The sequence below is a fragment of the Corvus kubaryi genome, unplaced genomic scaffold (assembly GCF_017639235.1).
Source record: "Corvus kubaryi isolate FWS band 111438036 unplaced genomic scaffold, C.kubaryi_AGA036_p1.0 37398, whole genome shotgun sequence".
NCBI lineage: Eukaryota > Metazoa > Chordata > Aves > Passeriformes > Corvidae > Corvus > Corvus kubaryi.
In genome coordinates, this window is record NW_024581137.1 from 49,497,313 (window position 1) to 49,514,576 (window position 17,264).

Here is a 17,264-nt window from a genome sequence, read left to right on the forward strand (position 1 = left end):
CAGCGAACTTTTTTTCATAAGAGTCTCATTCCTAATTAATCATGTTACCTTCTTATGAATAAAATCCAATACCCTTATAGAACTTGACAATCATTAGAAGTAGCTGATGGAAAATTAAACATTTTGTTTGAAACAATTTCTTAAATCTTTATGTATGGAATTGCCTGCAAATACTTACCCCTTTTCTGATATATGCTCCAAAAATGGTCATATCAAAATGTCCAACTGCTAAGACTGCATGGCCTGCACTCTAATGACCTGCATTTACCCATTGAGAGAACATGCACAAAAAGGAGCAACTTCCACACACTTTTTTCTCACATTCTTGTAACAACAACTGTCAGCCCAGGATGCTTTCATTATAACTTATATTTTTACATTAGTTTCCAGTTCAAGAGAGAAAAATCCTTTAGGCAAGAAGCATTGGCCCAATGCAGGAATTGACTCTCCAGGCAGTACAAGCATAAAATAATAGAATATTTGGACATTTGAATTCAAGGATACCTAACAACAGCTGCTCAAAAGTAGTGACAGGTACTTCTGTGCAAAGCCTGACACGATTTTTTCCTTTTTGCATATTGAAAAGGCCCACCACAACTGCACACAGCACAAGGCAGGAAACCCCCAAACATCTCGTTACAGTTGCCATGTACAGAACTGGGTACAGCAGAGAAAATTAAGAATGGGAAGTCCTGAAAGTGATGGAACTATAATAGATTTCTTTCAGAATACTACTATAATCGATCTTCAAGTGTGGGGATGGAGCGGTGGAGTGTGTGGAGTGTGTATCTCTCACTTTGGGATGGAAAGAGTGAGAGACTTGGGGTGGTTTGTTTACTATGGGTGTCAATAGAGATGCTCTGCTACCTTACTGGAAAAAATGCCTTGCCCTTTCTTCTTTATCTGCATTACTAAAGCTATTCTAATTTAACCTGTAGGGTATACGATTGTCAGCAATGAAGATAAGGAGGGTCACTTGTGTTTATGGACATTAAAAAAAGCCCACAGCTAACCAAGGAACTAGGATTGCAAAAATGTTATATGAAATATTATTTTCTCCAACAGTTCTTTGGGCTCTCCTTATTTGTGCAATGGACAACAACAGACTCACTGCTGAAGCGATGGATGTTGTTCTTGTAAGGCACTCATTTTTTACTGCTGTGACTTGGCACCATCATGTGGTCGCTTTGAGTTTTCTCAATTTAAGTAACAATTTAAATAGAAAAACGTTTGCAATTAATTAATTTGAATTTACAAAATATTTTGATCTATTTTAGAAGGAGACAGTACATATATATACATCTGTTCACTAAATACTGAATACATTGTCTTCCAATTGTCCTTGTCTTCACCGAATCAGAGCTTGTTTAATCAATGAGGTTTTATTCATGTTCTTTAAGCCAGGTTTTGTTACGTTACAAAAGACATTTTCAGTGCATCATCTGGGTCCAAACCTTACCAAGAGAGTACAAAAATCAGTACCATATTATAGACAGCTGTCCTCTTCCTCACTACAAGAGCTTTGGAAATTATATGCAGAATTAAACAGGTAAGTATGTTCTGGTTTACATCAGAAATCCCAAAGGATTTAGAATTTCAGTAAATCTCCCAGGCATACTGTTCACATAGTTCGATCCAAACCGGGAGTGTACATGTCAGAACCTGAGTTAGTCAGGTATTCCCTTTGCAGTTTCAGGGTCAAAATCAGAAGATAGAGATGTGTGATGTTAATTTTTGTTTTGATATGTTTGCATAAGGTCTTTAGGTAGACACATGAAAGTTTTACCAAGAATTAATGTTTAAGAGCCCCAAAGGTGGAAACCTCCCCACATCCAGGTTGTACAAAAATACAACTTCATGTTTGTCAAAGAATTGCTGTGATTTCCTTCAGACTGGATTAATGAGAATCAGCAGCGCAATTTATAGGAATGTATTCTCGCTATTTTTAAAAAATATATGTACATCTAGAGTACTTTCAATAATGAAACACAACCATCATATTTTTGAGTACAATAATGGTAAATTTGATTCTGTTATTTTTATGATAAAATATATTGTTTCAATTGAAATATTGTATTGATAGTCTTTAAAATATATACAAGTTATATGCAAATACAAAATTACATTACAAACCTTTTAATTTAAGTCAAAAATAAACTACACATTTTGCAATAAATTGTACAACCCTGTTTCTAAAAAGACTGCAATAAAATAGAATGCAGTTTGTCAGATTCCTCAGGCTGAGGTAATGCCCACTTCTTCTTTACATACTGAATGTCTATCTGTCCAGATTCCTTGGCCAGCACGATGCCTAACAATCCATTTGCTTTTTCTGGCTCTCCCAGCAGAGCCATAGTTACAACCCTGAAATCAGAAGAACAGGGGAGTGTTCTTTAATTGAGGCAAAATAAATAGAAATTGGTGCTTTTTTGTATGTAACCAAACAAACATGTTTGTATCAGGTTACTTATAGTCAACTAAACTATTCTTCTTTTCTGCTCAAGTGCCAGCATGTTTTTTAGCTTTTCACAAGTTGCAAACATTTAATGTAAATATAACATGCAATTCTTCCCCCATTCATTTCATCATCAACTTCTAATCATGGTTGAAAATTATTTCAAGCTTGTAAAAATGAACAATGTTTGATGGCATTTTCCAGTACAGTGTAACAAATTTAAAAATTGTAATACTTTCTCCAAAAGCTAGCAGTGTGTTGCTACAGTTTACAAGGATACAAGGAAAACTTTCAGTTTGAGGGATATTCATCAAGGCTAACTTTTGCCTAGGGAAGACAGCCAAAATTTAGCTCGCTGTAGTTTGTTTCCACACCTTTGGTAGTTCACAAAATAGAAAAGCAAATTCTAATGACCATTTAAAGTCAAGTAAAAAACCCCACACAACAATATTAATATTTTGTTAAAAAGAGAGCACTTACTTCTCTGATGGGATAGTCTGCTTTGCCACAGGCAACAAATCATTTTCCAGAAGATCCCAAATGTAAATATTGGATGATGCATCCAGGGCAAAGAACACAGCAGGTCTTGTCAAAGCCCACTGCAGGGCAATAATTGGCTGGCCCTTTGTGCTGTCATTCCACTGCATGAGGGGGTACTCTGATGTCATCTGGTGTAATCTAATACTTCCATCTGAACAGCCAACCTATGCCATAGTAAAAAAAAAAAATACCTTCAGGAACAAAACAAACTAAGCAAGATATAAAAAGTGGTGTTTAGGTACACGGCTTACTGGTGGACTTGGCAGTGATGGTTTAAGGGTGGGACTTGATGATCTTGGGGGTCTTTTCCTAACCTAAATGATTCTATGATTCTATGATCTTTTTTGTCATCCTTCATTGGCAGATTGGAATCAGTGAGGTAAATCAACTACCACATCTAGTTTAAATACATCAAGCAAGTGCTTAAAAAATGAAACTTCTATTAAAATGTTTTCATACCAAAAAAAGTGGCTTTCCAAAAGGGAAGAAATCAATTGCAGTGATGCTTATTGATCTCAGTCTGCTCTCCTGAGGCCTGAATAGCCTTGGAACAACTTTTAAATCATGTCTTGTACCATGGCCTACCAGACCCTATGAACAATATAAAGAAAATTAATTAAACAAAAGTTGCATTATTGGTATAACAGGAAAAAGTTAAATAATTCACAGAGCTGCTACTTCAAAAGATGCTTACTAGCTAACAAATTTTAATAGCTAACAGATATTAATAATAGGCTCAAATTATAAATTTTAAAAACAAAAATTCAACAACAGGATGAATTCCAGCATGCTACTCACAATGTTTGTTCCAACAATGAAGTGATTGGGATTAGAAGACAGGAATTTAATAGTCAGTGTCTGCAGCATTCTCTGGCTAATATCCTTTGGGAAAAGGCTGAGGAAAATGGCAAAGGCAAAAGATGACACTAACACAGGAAATTGTCTCCTAAAGCTGTGCAAGTTCACACAGAAACTCTTGATCTAAAATGTCTATGTCTAGATCTATGAAGAAACGTGTATTAAAAACCCCCCACAAACAGAAAATAATGTTAAATGTATCTTATGTAACAGCAAATTAGTAAAGTACAGGAAAAATAAGCTTTGTGAGATACATATGTAAAATTGAAATGTCCCAGTTTTCTTACCTGTTATTCAATTCCACAGTAGAGCTATGTACTAACTTCACTTTCCCTCCAGGAACTAAACCTAAAATTATACAAAATTATTATTTGAACTGATTTAAGCACTTTGCATTAAGAAAAGTGCAATAAATAAATCGTAAGGTAATATGCTTCAGAATTCAAATCTGAAGAGCCACAATCTTTGACAGAAATAGAAACATAGTTTCTTTTTTTAAACATGTTTCTTTTTCAGCACTTTGTAAGACCCAATTCTAGCAATGGTTAAAAATGCACATTTATGTTACTTGGATCCTTGACAATGTATTATAGTAATGAGATACTGCAATAATGCACCATAAAGTTGGTCTGTGTTACTTGCTAGTAGAGAACAACATAAATTCAAATCCTTCAAAGACAAGAATTTTTTGAAGAGGAAAAAATATTTTACTGCTGGTTGCAATAGAACTGTATCAACACATGACCATAACTTTAAAATGTACCTCTCCACAGACATAATACCCAGCTTCAACAGCTTAATATAGCCTGACATTGCACGAGCTTACAGAAACTGATCAAAAATTCTAGTTTGCTAGCATTGCTTCATTGTTTATTGATGTATTTTCAAATGTACAAGGATTTTAGTCACAGCCTTTTCCAGTTAGGTAAGCATGTAAGTGTAAATTTGTTTAAAGAACAAAGAATGTAATTTTCTTCATTTGCATAACTCAAAAAGGGTGGAATGGACTTAGTTCTTCCATTTGTTCACAGAAAATTTTTCTCACACTAAATTAAGTATCTCACCTACAAAAGACCTTTCAGGACAATTCTCAGAATGGAGACACAAGCAACAACAAAAGCATTATAACAGGTCTGCTTAAAACTAGAGTACAAAAAGGAGGACCAAAGACATAGAATTCCATATTCTTCGAAAAAAAAGCTGTTGACAACACAAAAAACTGCTTTGACATTATAAGAAATGTGGCTGTCTAGTGGCAATTACCAATACAAAATTAGCAGATGAGATTTAGATAGCGGTGAAAATGATTCTCATTATACCTAAACAACAACCTCAAACATCAGCTATGAACTATTCAGAATTAATCTTTTTCTCAATAATTTTGCCTTCTTCTAAACTACTTCTTGGCATCAGTGACTCTTCCTTTCTCTTTTCACTTCATAGGCTCAAAACTGGAGCATTTTATTCTACCTCTAATGTACAGTACTCACCTAAGTCAGTTTGTGACCCAGCTAGATCCACTTTTTGTAATTCAACAACTACCTGAAAGGTCAATATTTAACACTAATAAGCAATCAATATGCATCAGACTTCGAAGTTTTTTAAGCAGTTGTAATAGTAATTAATATAATAGAAACAGCAATAACTCTAAAGGACTGTTTGGAGAGACAGGTTTAACATTACAGGTAGATTCTCTCTTCCCTGTCAATGTCTGCAATTCTAAAAATAGCTTCACATGCATGCTGGATGTTGCCTGATGGAAAGCAGAATATGGAAAGCTACATTCTACACTTAATTGCTAGTTGGCATCTTGTTGGTCTGGTCAGTCACAAAAAACCTCTCACTAAACAAGGAATTGTAACACATTCCCTGTGCTTTCCACTACACATGAAATAAAAAGGGTAGATCAGTTGGCTTGAATCTGTTACTACTAAAGTGTTGGGGTTTTAGGAGCTCTCTTGGGTTTTTTTTCTGTTAAAGGAATTTTCCCCATTCGTGTTGCTAGGGGAGCAAATGGCTGGGTACTTCAGAAAAACAAAAGAGCTGGCCATGAGGTGGGGCGCATCTGGCTACTCTTGTTTCACGTGGGTGTGTGGGCAGTCGGTCTCAGCATTTGGACAGAGAGAGAGGCTGCTTTCTTTGGCTGCTTTTCCTTCTGCTGGAGAAACCCCAGGATCCCCAGCCCGCCTTCCCTGCCGTGCTCAGAGCCGGGCCGTGGCCATCCTGCCCCGCTGCCGCTTCGAGCCTTCGTTACGCTGTAGCCGTGCTCGCCCTGCCTGCCCAGACCTCCCGGCGGTTCCCTGTTTGGATACACCTCATCTGCCACCCGGGATTTGTGCTCGTCCCTGCCGCTCCAGCCTGCTGTTCCCGAGGGTCCGGCCGGACACCGGGATCGGCTGCCCAGGGGTTTGTGAAGCCTTTGTCCCATCCCTTCCCGGGATCCCAGGGCACCGGTGCCGCGTGCTCCCCGCGCTCGCTCCGGAGCGCCCCCTGCAGCCGCGGGGGAACCATCGCACCTGCCCTGCTCACCGGGAGCCGCCAGCGCCCCTGCCGGCTGCGAGCGGAACTGCACCCGAGGGGAAAGGGCCCGACAGCCGAGAAGGCTGGGACTGGGTTTGTGATTGTTTGCTGTTACTGCCATGGTTATTGCTGTTTGTTTGACTGGTTATACACACATAGATACATAATAGTAAAGAACTGTTATTCCTATTTCCCACATCTTTGCCTAAAAGCCCCTTGATTTCAAAATTATAATAACTAGGAGGGAAGGGGGCTTGCATCTGCCATTCTAAGGGGGGCTCCTGCCTTCCTTAGCAGACACCTGTCTTTCAAACCAAGACATAAAGTTACTAAAGTAATTAAAGTTAAGGCTTTAAGGAACTTGATTACTGGCACAGAGGTGAAATACTTTTATGCCTTATCATTCACAGGTTCAGCAGCTGGGCCAAAGCTGCATCAGGAAAAAAGCCACTGAAAACATGTGACAGAAAAGTTGTCAGGACAGTAATTAAGGGCAGCAGGCCTGGTGCTTTCCTGACCATCATATTTTAGGCAACGAAATTTTATTCTCTGATTTTCACTTTTTATCTCTTGAATATTTGTTTGATATAAATTATGAATTTAATTCCTCCCCTACATTCAGTACAGTCTTTGACACCACTGTGATTCTGAAATAAAGTAGGTGGGTGAAAGAGGACTGAGAACGATTAATCAACTAATAGAAATATGTGAACATATTTTTATGAAGCAAAACTACTGATTGCCTTTTTTCATGAATTCATGTACCTGTTAATACTTTTGCCTAAAGATAACATTAGGGAGTCAGATCAAAACTTTAGAGTAGAATTCCAACAGAATGGTTAGTGTTGCTGTACTTTTCAGGGAGGCAGTTCTCATAAGAAATTCTGAATTTGTTATATTGTTAAATTGTTATATTTGAAGTATTTTATTACACATTATACTCTCTCTTTTCATACATGTATTACTCACCCACATATTGAGGATTCCATTTTCATCCATTGAAGCTATCTGAAATGGAGGGCCTGACATTTCTAAGGAAGGAATGGCAACAATTTATATTCATACACTGACCTTGCTCCTGAACAGTATCAAAGGATTTGAAACATTTCCTACATGAATACACTCTCTGAAACTTCTACAGTCCTCTCAGCTGCATAAAAAGGCAAAGTGCCCTAATTCTACTGAAGGGGAAAAAAGGCATGAAACTTTCTTTATTGACAGCGTGGTCAAGGCTTCCTAGAGAGGTGGACAATGCTCCAAGCCTGTCAGTGTTTAGGAGGTGTTTGGACAATGCCCTTAACAACCTGTTTTAACTTGGTCAGCCCTGAATTGATCAGGCAGTTGGACTGGATGATCCTTGTACATCCCTTCCAACTCAAACAGTCTCTTCTATATCTCTATTTCCAGTATGTGCAGTTTGTCCTACCAGAAAAGCAGATGATCTCTGTCTGCATCTTTTTTAAACGTCTGGGTTCTGCATGGACTTTGGAAGGGAACATAAAGTGAAACAAATGAAATCTTGTAAAACCTGCAATATGCAGCACATTTCTTCAAACCACTGTGGATTTCAAAGTACAAATCTGCAATGGAAGTGATAATGTCTTCCCTAGCACACTGTCTGAGAATTTGAGGATGTGAGGATTAGAGTTTCTTTGCAAAGGTTGGTCATAAGAAAAACCAGGCAAAAGGCACAGGAAAACCACCAGTTTCAAATCACAGCCATACATTTCAAGTGCTTTCAGATATAAGCAAGTTGCTCCACTGACTCAGACAGGGATTTTTTTGGATATTAGAGAAGCACTAAGACTCTTTCAAAGGCAGTTTTTGAGTGATGACTTTTTTTATCATGGAAATATTGCCTGGAAAACAGACATTGTAACAAGCACGCACCCACATCTGACATGATGCTGCACTGAATGCACATTACATAAAAATGAGAGCAGAAAAAAAACATGAATGTTGTATGCAATTGATACTATAAACAACTAAAGATGCCGACTGGGATTATAAACTGGAGTTTGGCTATGATGTATCTGTTTCACTAGATAACTAAAGAAATACTCAGATGTATTGGTTCTTAGAAGAGCAGCTTACATACCTTCCTGATAAGAGAGGCTTGAGAGCCCATAACTGTGGTCACTGCTGACAGAAGTTGAGACAGGTTCCACTGCCAGTATAGGAGAGGTGTGGTTTACTGAGTTCAGAATGCCATCTGTAAATAAGAATAATGAAAGTTAAACATAGTATTTTCCACAAAAAAACAACAACAAAACCTTAATCACTTTTCAGTTTATGGGAGAATGATGATTTCAAAGAAAGAATGGTAAATAATGAACTTTGCACAAGTCTCAAATACAATACTGCAAACTGTTTCCTAAATTAACAAAATACTACTAGATAAATCAGTATTTCAGTATTTCTATTCAATTCTCATTTTCCAAATGACTGATGCACCATTTATGCCACTGTACCAGACATTTCATTAAAATCTGCCACTTCAGGGTTACCATGGAAAGAATTATGATTATTTCAAGCTCCATAAACAACAGGCGTAATCACTGTTTACTATAAAAGAAGACAAAATCGAAGAAAAATTACTCTTAGTAGAAAGTATCCTGAAAAATCCTGAAACAAAGTATTCACCACAAGAAAATATATATTGACCCTTTAATAGCATTTTAAGGCAAATGTGTGTTTAGTGTAATTTCAATGTGCGTTCTTTGTCAGATACTCATGTTTTCTGGACTTGCCCTGTGCACAGAACTTAATCTCACTTAAGACTGAAGGCATTAAAGCTTCCTAAGTGTCCAGCATTAAACCTGCCTGCTTACATAAGAAACTAAATGAAACTGTACACATACATTTGACTTCCAGTGTACAACACAAGACCAAGCATCTTTGATCTATTAAGAAAATAAAAAGTCTTTCTACCACCAATTACTGTTTACTTTTACATGGCTGCTACAATTAGAAACACTTGTGAAGAAAAGAGGATTTTGTGAATGCGTGTAGTGGCGTGTTTCAGAAAAATAATAGTACCACAGCCAAAGTTAAATCAGAAAATCATAGAATGGTTTGAATTGGAAGGAATCTTAAAGATCATCCTGATCCTACTCCCTGCCATGGGCAGGGACACCTTCCACTACGCCAGGTTTCTCAGAGCCCCATCCAGCCTGGCCTTGAACACTTGCAGGGATGGGGCACCCACAGCTTCTCTGGACAACCTGTGCCAGAGCCTCACCACCCTCACAGGAAAAAATGCCTTCCTAATAACTAACCTAAGCCTACCCTCCTTCAGATTATGGTCATTTCCCCTTGTCCTATCACTACATGGACCTGTGAAATCATAGCACCTGCACACATACACAAAAAGGGAAAAACACATAAAGAACGAGTTGTTTTGAAATAATAAAATTCTTTACAAAATTATTGCTATATGTTATTCTCCGCTCTAGGATATCTTGCATGAACATTACAGAAACATCAACACTTAGGTGACAATTTCACTGTGCACAAAATGACTAACCAGGATGCACAGATACTCACCCGTGGAAAATGTGGGAACTCTAAATGCCCATTCAGTTTCACTGATCATCATACAAGGGTGCATTCTCGAGTCCTCTCGAAGATCCCACACCAACAACGAACCGTCTACTGTTCCAGCAAAAACTAATGTTGCTTTACTGGGACTAAAGCAGCAACATATCACCTGTTAAACAGCAAAAACATACAGGGTTGGTATTATGATAAAGGTCAATGATTTGATGAGCCTGAAATAAGTTTGTGAGCATGTAAACCCAGAAAGCAGAGATTACATGTGTTTATGGCAATCTATTTTAAAAGGGAAGGAGGATACAAGACTTTCAGTAGGCCTTCCCTTTTCAAAACAATTGTTGTGTAATCTACATCTGCTGCCACAAAGCTGAAGGGGGGTCACTCAACTGTACGAGAATGATGTGTAGAGAGAAGTCCTAACCACATCTGAACCAGATGTTTTACTTGCATTTACTCTTCAACCATGAAATAGAGTCAAAATTAAACAATCAAAACAACCAATGAAACACCATGATCATCACTACAATCTAGTTCTGGAGCACAAAATAGAATGAGAATAGTGCTTTGTTCACCAGACAATGTGTTTCTCAAAAGATATAAGATGGCATATTTTGCAGGACAAAAAAAGGACCCCAAGTAAAAATAAAATCTTCAAATAAAGTCTTTTAATTGATGGGCAAATATACAATGTTATTAAAACATACCTCTGAATCACATATTAAAACTTTCTGAGGACTGGAGGGCTGCCAGATGTTCCAAACACATATGAGGCTCTTTCTGCTCAGCAAACCAACACCTGCCTTTTCAGGTAATCCATGAACAGAAAGTAGTGCCTGCCTCTGAACTTGAGAGACATATAAGCAGGGTATTTTTCGGTCTAAACCATTAAAAAAAACGTCAAGAAAGAAAAGCAATAAGTGAAAAAGCAAACTCACTGCAGATGGAAAAGCATATTTAGCTGCTATAGCAACAAACAAAGAAACTAAGATGTAATTATGAAGAATATTTCTATTAACACTGTGTTGCTTTTGAAGCTGTACAATAAAAAAGGAGGGACTAAAGAATGCATCCAAAATATTAGAAGTAGAAAGCAAAAAGGAAGAGAGCCAGGAAATTAATAGAATAATTATTCTGGGCATAAGCAAGCCAATCTGATCTGATGTCAGTATATATACTGAAAATTAAACTGAGTCTCAAACAGGAAACAGCACAGGCCAGGCTTTTTTTGTTTCATCTCATGTGTTCATGTTAGATGACATAGGGTTCTGTTATAATGGGCCTTCCTTACATAATTACAGATGCTCTATTTTTCACTTTTCATCTGAACAGCTACTGTTTATATGGAGAAGATACAATTGCTTTTCAAATATATCAGGCTACAGTGTTCCTGTTCAATAACCTGCCTTTATTTGTAACTTTGGCCCTACTGCATAAAGAGCCCAAACAAAATTACACCTGTTGGGATGGCCCTTCAACAATAGGGACAAGAAATTACACACATGATGTTAATTGCTGGCTTTTCTAGTTGGAATAGATGGAATATATTTCTTGTAAGATGCTCTGACGTTCCCTATGTGAAATCAATCTGCACAGAGTTCCAGCAAAATTAGTGCAATTAAAAGAAAAGTGACATTTACATCATCTGTATATCCTGATATGTGCTATTTGCACAGTAATGACAAAGAACATGGTAGTTTGCATAAGAAAGAAGAGTTCACTCTGTACACTAAAAGGTATAGAATAAAGTTCCCTTACCATGGAGGAATGGCTGGTTAGTATTTAACTGGAAACAGCTATCACTAATAGACAGACTGGTTTGTCGAGATCTTAGTTTCCTGGGTTGTGTTGCAACTTGATCTTCCTCTAGCAAAACAGCAATCACCTTTCAAACATAATTACATTTATAGAAATAAAAGGGTCATCTTATCTTTCAGCTTTGCTATTTGTAGCTTTCTAAAGTTATGTGGATTAATTTCATAAACCTTTATCAACTGTCTTCCTAATTTTGTAACTTTGCAAATACAGCTTTACAGACATAAAAGTTGCACAGCTCTGATTCCATTCCTTTGCAGAGAGATTATTCCCTTTGATAATGAGTATTATTTAAGTAATTTATTTAAATCAGTCAGAACAAGAACTGTAAGTGATCTCTATTGTATACTTATGCACATAGCTCATAAGGGATATTAAGGATATAAGTGTACCTGGCAAGCAGACCGGAGAAAATTTGTTAATCTTTGAGAATCAATTTTAGGTGTTGGAGCTCCATTCACTGATGTATCCTGGTTGCTTATGGGACCTGTGAAAAACAGAAACTAAACGTGAAGCTTCAAAAGGGAATCAGTTAAGAAAAGTATAAGGACAATTTAATTTTTAAGCAAGAGGAGAGTGGCAGGAATCAACTTATCTTCAGCAGAAATAACAGCACTGAAGAACAAGATCTGTTGGAGACTCATTTTTGCTGCCAACGGAAACATCAAGCCAGAAGGAAAAACTATTTCTGCCATTTGTTTTTCATAGCCTCCACATGAGGATTCAGAGTGCCTATGTCAGCTTGCTATCAATGCAGCCTGCCACTCTATAGATTCTCACAAGTAATGGATACCAAAGAGAAAGTTTACATGACATGCACTCATCCACAAGTGAATAAGACTAAAATCTTCTTCACCTCCAGACACAAGAGCACTTTCTCCTGGATGCTGTGTCCATTTCTCCGATGTCTCAACTTCCTCAGTCTGAATGTCTCTATCAAGATTGTCCTCGTTACACTGAACATATGCCTAAAGTAGAAAGATAAAAGTGATCATCAGTATATGGGTTACACAACTAAAAATGACAGCACATAACTCAATAGAACTTAGTAATTTTAAAACTGAAATTTGAAGCTCAAACTTTTCTGTTTGTGAATTCAGACCTGAGCAAACTGACACACTGTCACTATTTTGTGCATGTACATTTTACCACATTTCACACCACAGTGCTAAATAAATAATATTGCAAAAATACAGAATGTCTTCCATGATGTGTAAACACCAAACCCAGCATATCTGAGGACAGTGGGCCACAGACAGACAGAAAGCCTTTTGAAAATGGGGAAGGAAAATGAGAGTCCTCTTCTAATACAGAAAGGAAATGGCCTGTCTGGCCAAAAGTTTCGAGATCATTGCTTTATAGTAATTGAGGTTTAGGGATGAATATTATTAATTTATTACTTTATGTCCTGGTAGCTTTAGCAACTTTATTTTTTAAGGAAGATTATTTTCCAGAAGGAGGATCAGCACTTTGAGGATTTAAATGTTACTGTGTATTTGTTACGCACCTGCTTAGTGTTCATTTTACCAAAATTCCTGATATACATGTCGTACTCATTGACAGGGGGCAAATCCAGTAATGAAAAACTAACTGAGAAATCCAGGTCAATTAGTGGCAGAAGTTCTGAACTCCGTTTTCTTTAGGATGAATTACAAGAGAGAAACACAAAAATGGTTAAGACCAAGCATTTGGTATTCCTAAGGAATGACAACCTGATGTTGTATAGTACCAGAGATCTAACAATCCTTTAAAATATGTGAATTGAAGTTGTGCCAACATTAATTAGCAGATAAAAATATATCAATAGAAGTACATACAATACTGTTATGAGGTCTCATTTAATGTTATGCTGAGATAATGATCATATTTGAAAATGCAACACTAATTGCAAATGGCAAACTTAACATGGTTTTTTACAAAAGCCAAACTATCAAAATCTCAGCAGATCATCTTGCCTAAGTATTCCAAAGCTGTTCTGTGAGGTGACAGATGAATGTCTTTTTCTTCTGTAGTTAGGACAGTGGATAATTCTCCTAAATTCATTTTATTAACTCACATCACTCCTATGTGTACATGCTTTATAAAGACCTTCTGTAATGTCCTAGCTTTGTTAGACATATGCAATAGACTGAACTTGTACCTCTTTACATCACTAAGGAAACAAACAACATTAGCAGCAATCCTAAAATATATTTTAAATATATACTTTTAATTAATTTACTGCAGATTCATAACCTGTGGACACGGATGCTGACCTCTTGGCCTAACACGAGGCCTCAAAAAAAAATCATCATTTACTGGACAATTGGACTTGGTCTAAACTGTATGGAAATTAGTACTCTAGATAGAGGAAGATGTGCATTTTTCCACTTGGATTTTTTGTCTGGAGTAAGATTAGCGTATTGTACAGGATTTGAGATAGTTGAGTCTCTTTGTCCTATGAAATGCCAAATCTTTCTAAATTCCCCTGTTGGAATGATAAAACGTGACTCAACTGTCTTATCCCTCTTCCCTCAATTCTTTTATTTTCTGCCTACCTTAATTTTTTTCATTTTTGCTCACAAATAAATCTATATTTTGATTCTTAATTGGAAAACTAGTCTACCTGCATATACTGCATCTTACTTCGTCAACTAAGAAACTGTGATATTACTTATTACCATCAGCTACAAAGAGATTCTTATCATTCCACTTGTATGGATGTGTGGATAATGAAAAGACTGACAGTTTTTGTCACAATTCACACAACTATCTATCTGCTTTAATGCCATAAAGCTGTTAAGATATTTCATTTTAAGAGTGAACTGCTTGAATTACATAGAGATGTCTGCTTACAAGTCAATTCCAGGCTCTTGCTCTAGTGCAGTCTTTGACAATGAGACAATTTTTGCAGTCTCCCTTTCTCTCTCTTGCGCTTGCCGGCTTTTTTAATGGACTTAAAAGTGATATATAAATACAAACCAGATACAATTATGGATCTGTAGCAATTCCACAATAAACAGTCTTGCAGACGCATACCCTAGTTATGGCTTCTTCTCAGAAAGATGGTATTTGAAAAAGGAAAAGACTAGAGCAACAAGAGCTCAAATTTCATCAGTATTTTAAGGTGAATTTTTCTTTATGCATAAGGACAATTTCTGCATCTCCTTTTTGCTACTTGATGAGATCTATTGCATAGTCTTACCCACATTTTATTTTAACTTGTGCTTCCTAATATATCACCTCTTCACAAACACCGGCATAGATTGCTGAGATCTAACTCAAACATATGAAAGTTGCTTACTAGCTACAAACCTTAATGGTGCATGGAGACAGATCCTTAAAATAAACTAATAAGTTTATATTTATAATTTACAACTCCCAAGTCCCACAACTCATTTATGGGATGCTTTCAGTCTATTTACTGGTAGTAATGCATTATCACAGCATTAAATTCCACAACCCCTTTCTCTTTCCATGAAAATACTTGTTATCTTCACAGGCTGTGTATGTTGTTAGCAAGCACACAGAGTTATAAACATAGTCATAATCAGTCATGGTACATAATCAGCAGAGGCTGACAAATATTTCAGAAGGCAATTCTTCAGAGATGCCTTCCTGAGTTTCTTAATGTGTCTCCACTGTCTAGAGGGGAAACCTAGACAATGAACTTGTGTAAAAATTTGAGCATAAAATTTTTAGGCAATGTGAGTTAAATATCTTAGACAGTAAAATCTCCCTTATGTAAAGATTAGCCACTGATGTGCAGCCATGAAACAGTGGAATCTACTATTAACAACAACATTTAATAATCTTGCTTTATGCATCCAGCATTGTAACAAAGAACTGGAGATACATACAGTGCTTCAGACAAATCTGGAGGTTCCACAAAAAGCAGGCATCAATTTATTTCTTTAAAATACCGAGATGTCTTAGGTATCTCAAATCTAGATCAATTTTAGATCAGTAGTAACATATTTTTACAGTAATTGGTGTTATCTCTGAAAGGGAACGTGCTATTTTGGCAACTACATGCACCATATATTCTTGATTATTTCAAAAAAGTCCTGCAGAGACCTGATGGTAACTAAAAGGCTTGCTCTTTAGTACTTTAACTCAATATCTAATTAAGTGACTGAAGCATTATACAAAGAAATTACAATCCTGGCAACTCATTCTGTAATAAAATAATGCACATAAACTGATATATAGATAAATTTCTCTTATAAAATGACATGTAGCAATACCTGTAAATTATATTTACTTAAGAATTAATTACTGCTAGTTACCAAAACATTTGATTCCATAAGGCTCAAGTTTCTAAACTTCACATATTTCAAGTATAATGAAAACTACATCTCACATAGTGAACTGCCATTTTGTGTGGATTATTTAAAATACACTTACTTCTGCTTACTGGCCATACTTCGGCTGCTTTGTCTTTGGCTTGCCATTTGGAAATCCATGAATATTCCACAAAAAGAGCTTCTGACAGAAGAATCTTGCCTTTCTGTGATATTGTAAAACATAGAGTTACAGTTCACACTTAAAAGCACATGAAAATGTTAAGCAGTAAGTCAAAAAAGCAGATTTGTTATAACACAGCTACTAAAAGTTACTGGCTCACATGTTACACAAAACGCCCTATCACCATTTTAATTACAATGAGTTTAACTTCAGTAATGGGCCAGCATATGGCCCTTATAATGGTTCTTTATCAATCAATCAACTCAAAATGACTGATGATTGTAATTTTTACTTTAGAAGACTATGATGCACTAAGTGCCTCTTTCTTTCTCTTGCCATCAGCAGGTCACTTGTCCCCCTGTGTATAATAAAACGCTCTATGATCAATTCTAAAAATTGTATTAAAGTCACACAGACTTCACCATGTGCACACTACACCTCTGAGTAAGAACTCATCTCTACAGGTAGTGGAGAACCTCATCAACACAGGCTTAACTAATGTCCTTGGATGAAGAAGGAAAGCATTGAAAACTGTTCCTTAAAAAGCCACAGTTAAGAGACCAATTACAACAACTGATGTCACGTCTATCTTACCCCTTTTCTGGCTAGGCTGTAGCTAATTGACCTTAAGAACCAACTTCCAGTCAGGACTAATGGTGCTCCACTTCCTCAAAGGATAACTGCCTTTTTAGACAATACTTGTAAAATGCTTTTAAACTTATAAAAATAATTACCAGACTGATCAACCACCATTTTAGGCACACGAGATCAAAAGTTCATCAAAAAAAGAACACACTGTGTAATTAAGAATAAAGCAACAAGTGCTACAATTTTGAAATTTAAAAATCTTTATTGATTCTGTATTGTTCACTAGAAAAATAATAATTGCATAAACTTCTGCAAAAAGAAATTTACATTACAGTATACTGGTTCTGACTGCAATGACCATTAAGTGAAAATCTATTAACTGAATCAGAGACTCTTCTACGCTAGAAAAGATCTTTAAGAGATGCTGTAAAGACTTACTGAAATTCCACGCTATTCTTCCATGACTGTACTAACTTTATATAAACCAGAC

General features: G+C 36.6%; 1 protein-coding gene across 1 annotated transcript in view; it reads right to left on the reverse strand.

Annotated features, from left to right (window-relative positions):
- Positions 1–351: 351 nt before the first annotated feature.
- DYNC2I1 (dynein 2 intermediate chain 1) overlaps positions 352–17,264 on the reverse strand; it is a 29,217-nt gene continuing 12,304 nt past the window's right edge. Inside the window, exons 10-24 of the mRNA XM_042043561.1 lie at positions 16,127–16,229; positions 13,248–13,377; positions 12,597–12,708; positions 12,133–12,227; positions 11,684–11,810; positions 10,633–10,805; positions 9,920–10,082; positions 8,472–8,585; positions 7,343–7,404; positions 5,344–5,395; positions 4,141–4,201; positions 3,794–3,890; positions 3,455–3,586; positions 2,936–3,159; positions 352–2,364 (exon numbers count right to left, since the gene is read on the reverse strand). Coding sequence (XP_041899495.1) covers positions 2,193–2,364; positions 2,936–3,159; positions 3,455–3,586; positions 3,794–3,890; positions 4,141–4,201; positions 5,344–5,395; positions 7,343–7,404; positions 8,472–8,585; positions 9,920–10,082; positions 10,633–10,805; positions 11,684–11,810; positions 12,133–12,227; positions 12,597–12,708; positions 13,248–13,377; positions 16,127–16,229 — 1,817 coding nt within the window. The 3' untranslated portion in view covers positions 352–2,192. The remainder of the gene's footprint in view (positions 2,365–2,935; positions 3,160–3,454; positions 3,587–3,793; positions 3,891–4,140; positions 4,202–5,343; positions 5,396–7,342; positions 7,405–8,471; positions 8,586–9,919; positions 10,083–10,632; positions 10,806–11,683; positions 11,811–12,132; positions 12,228–12,596; positions 12,709–13,247; positions 13,378–16,126; positions 16,230–17,264) is intronic.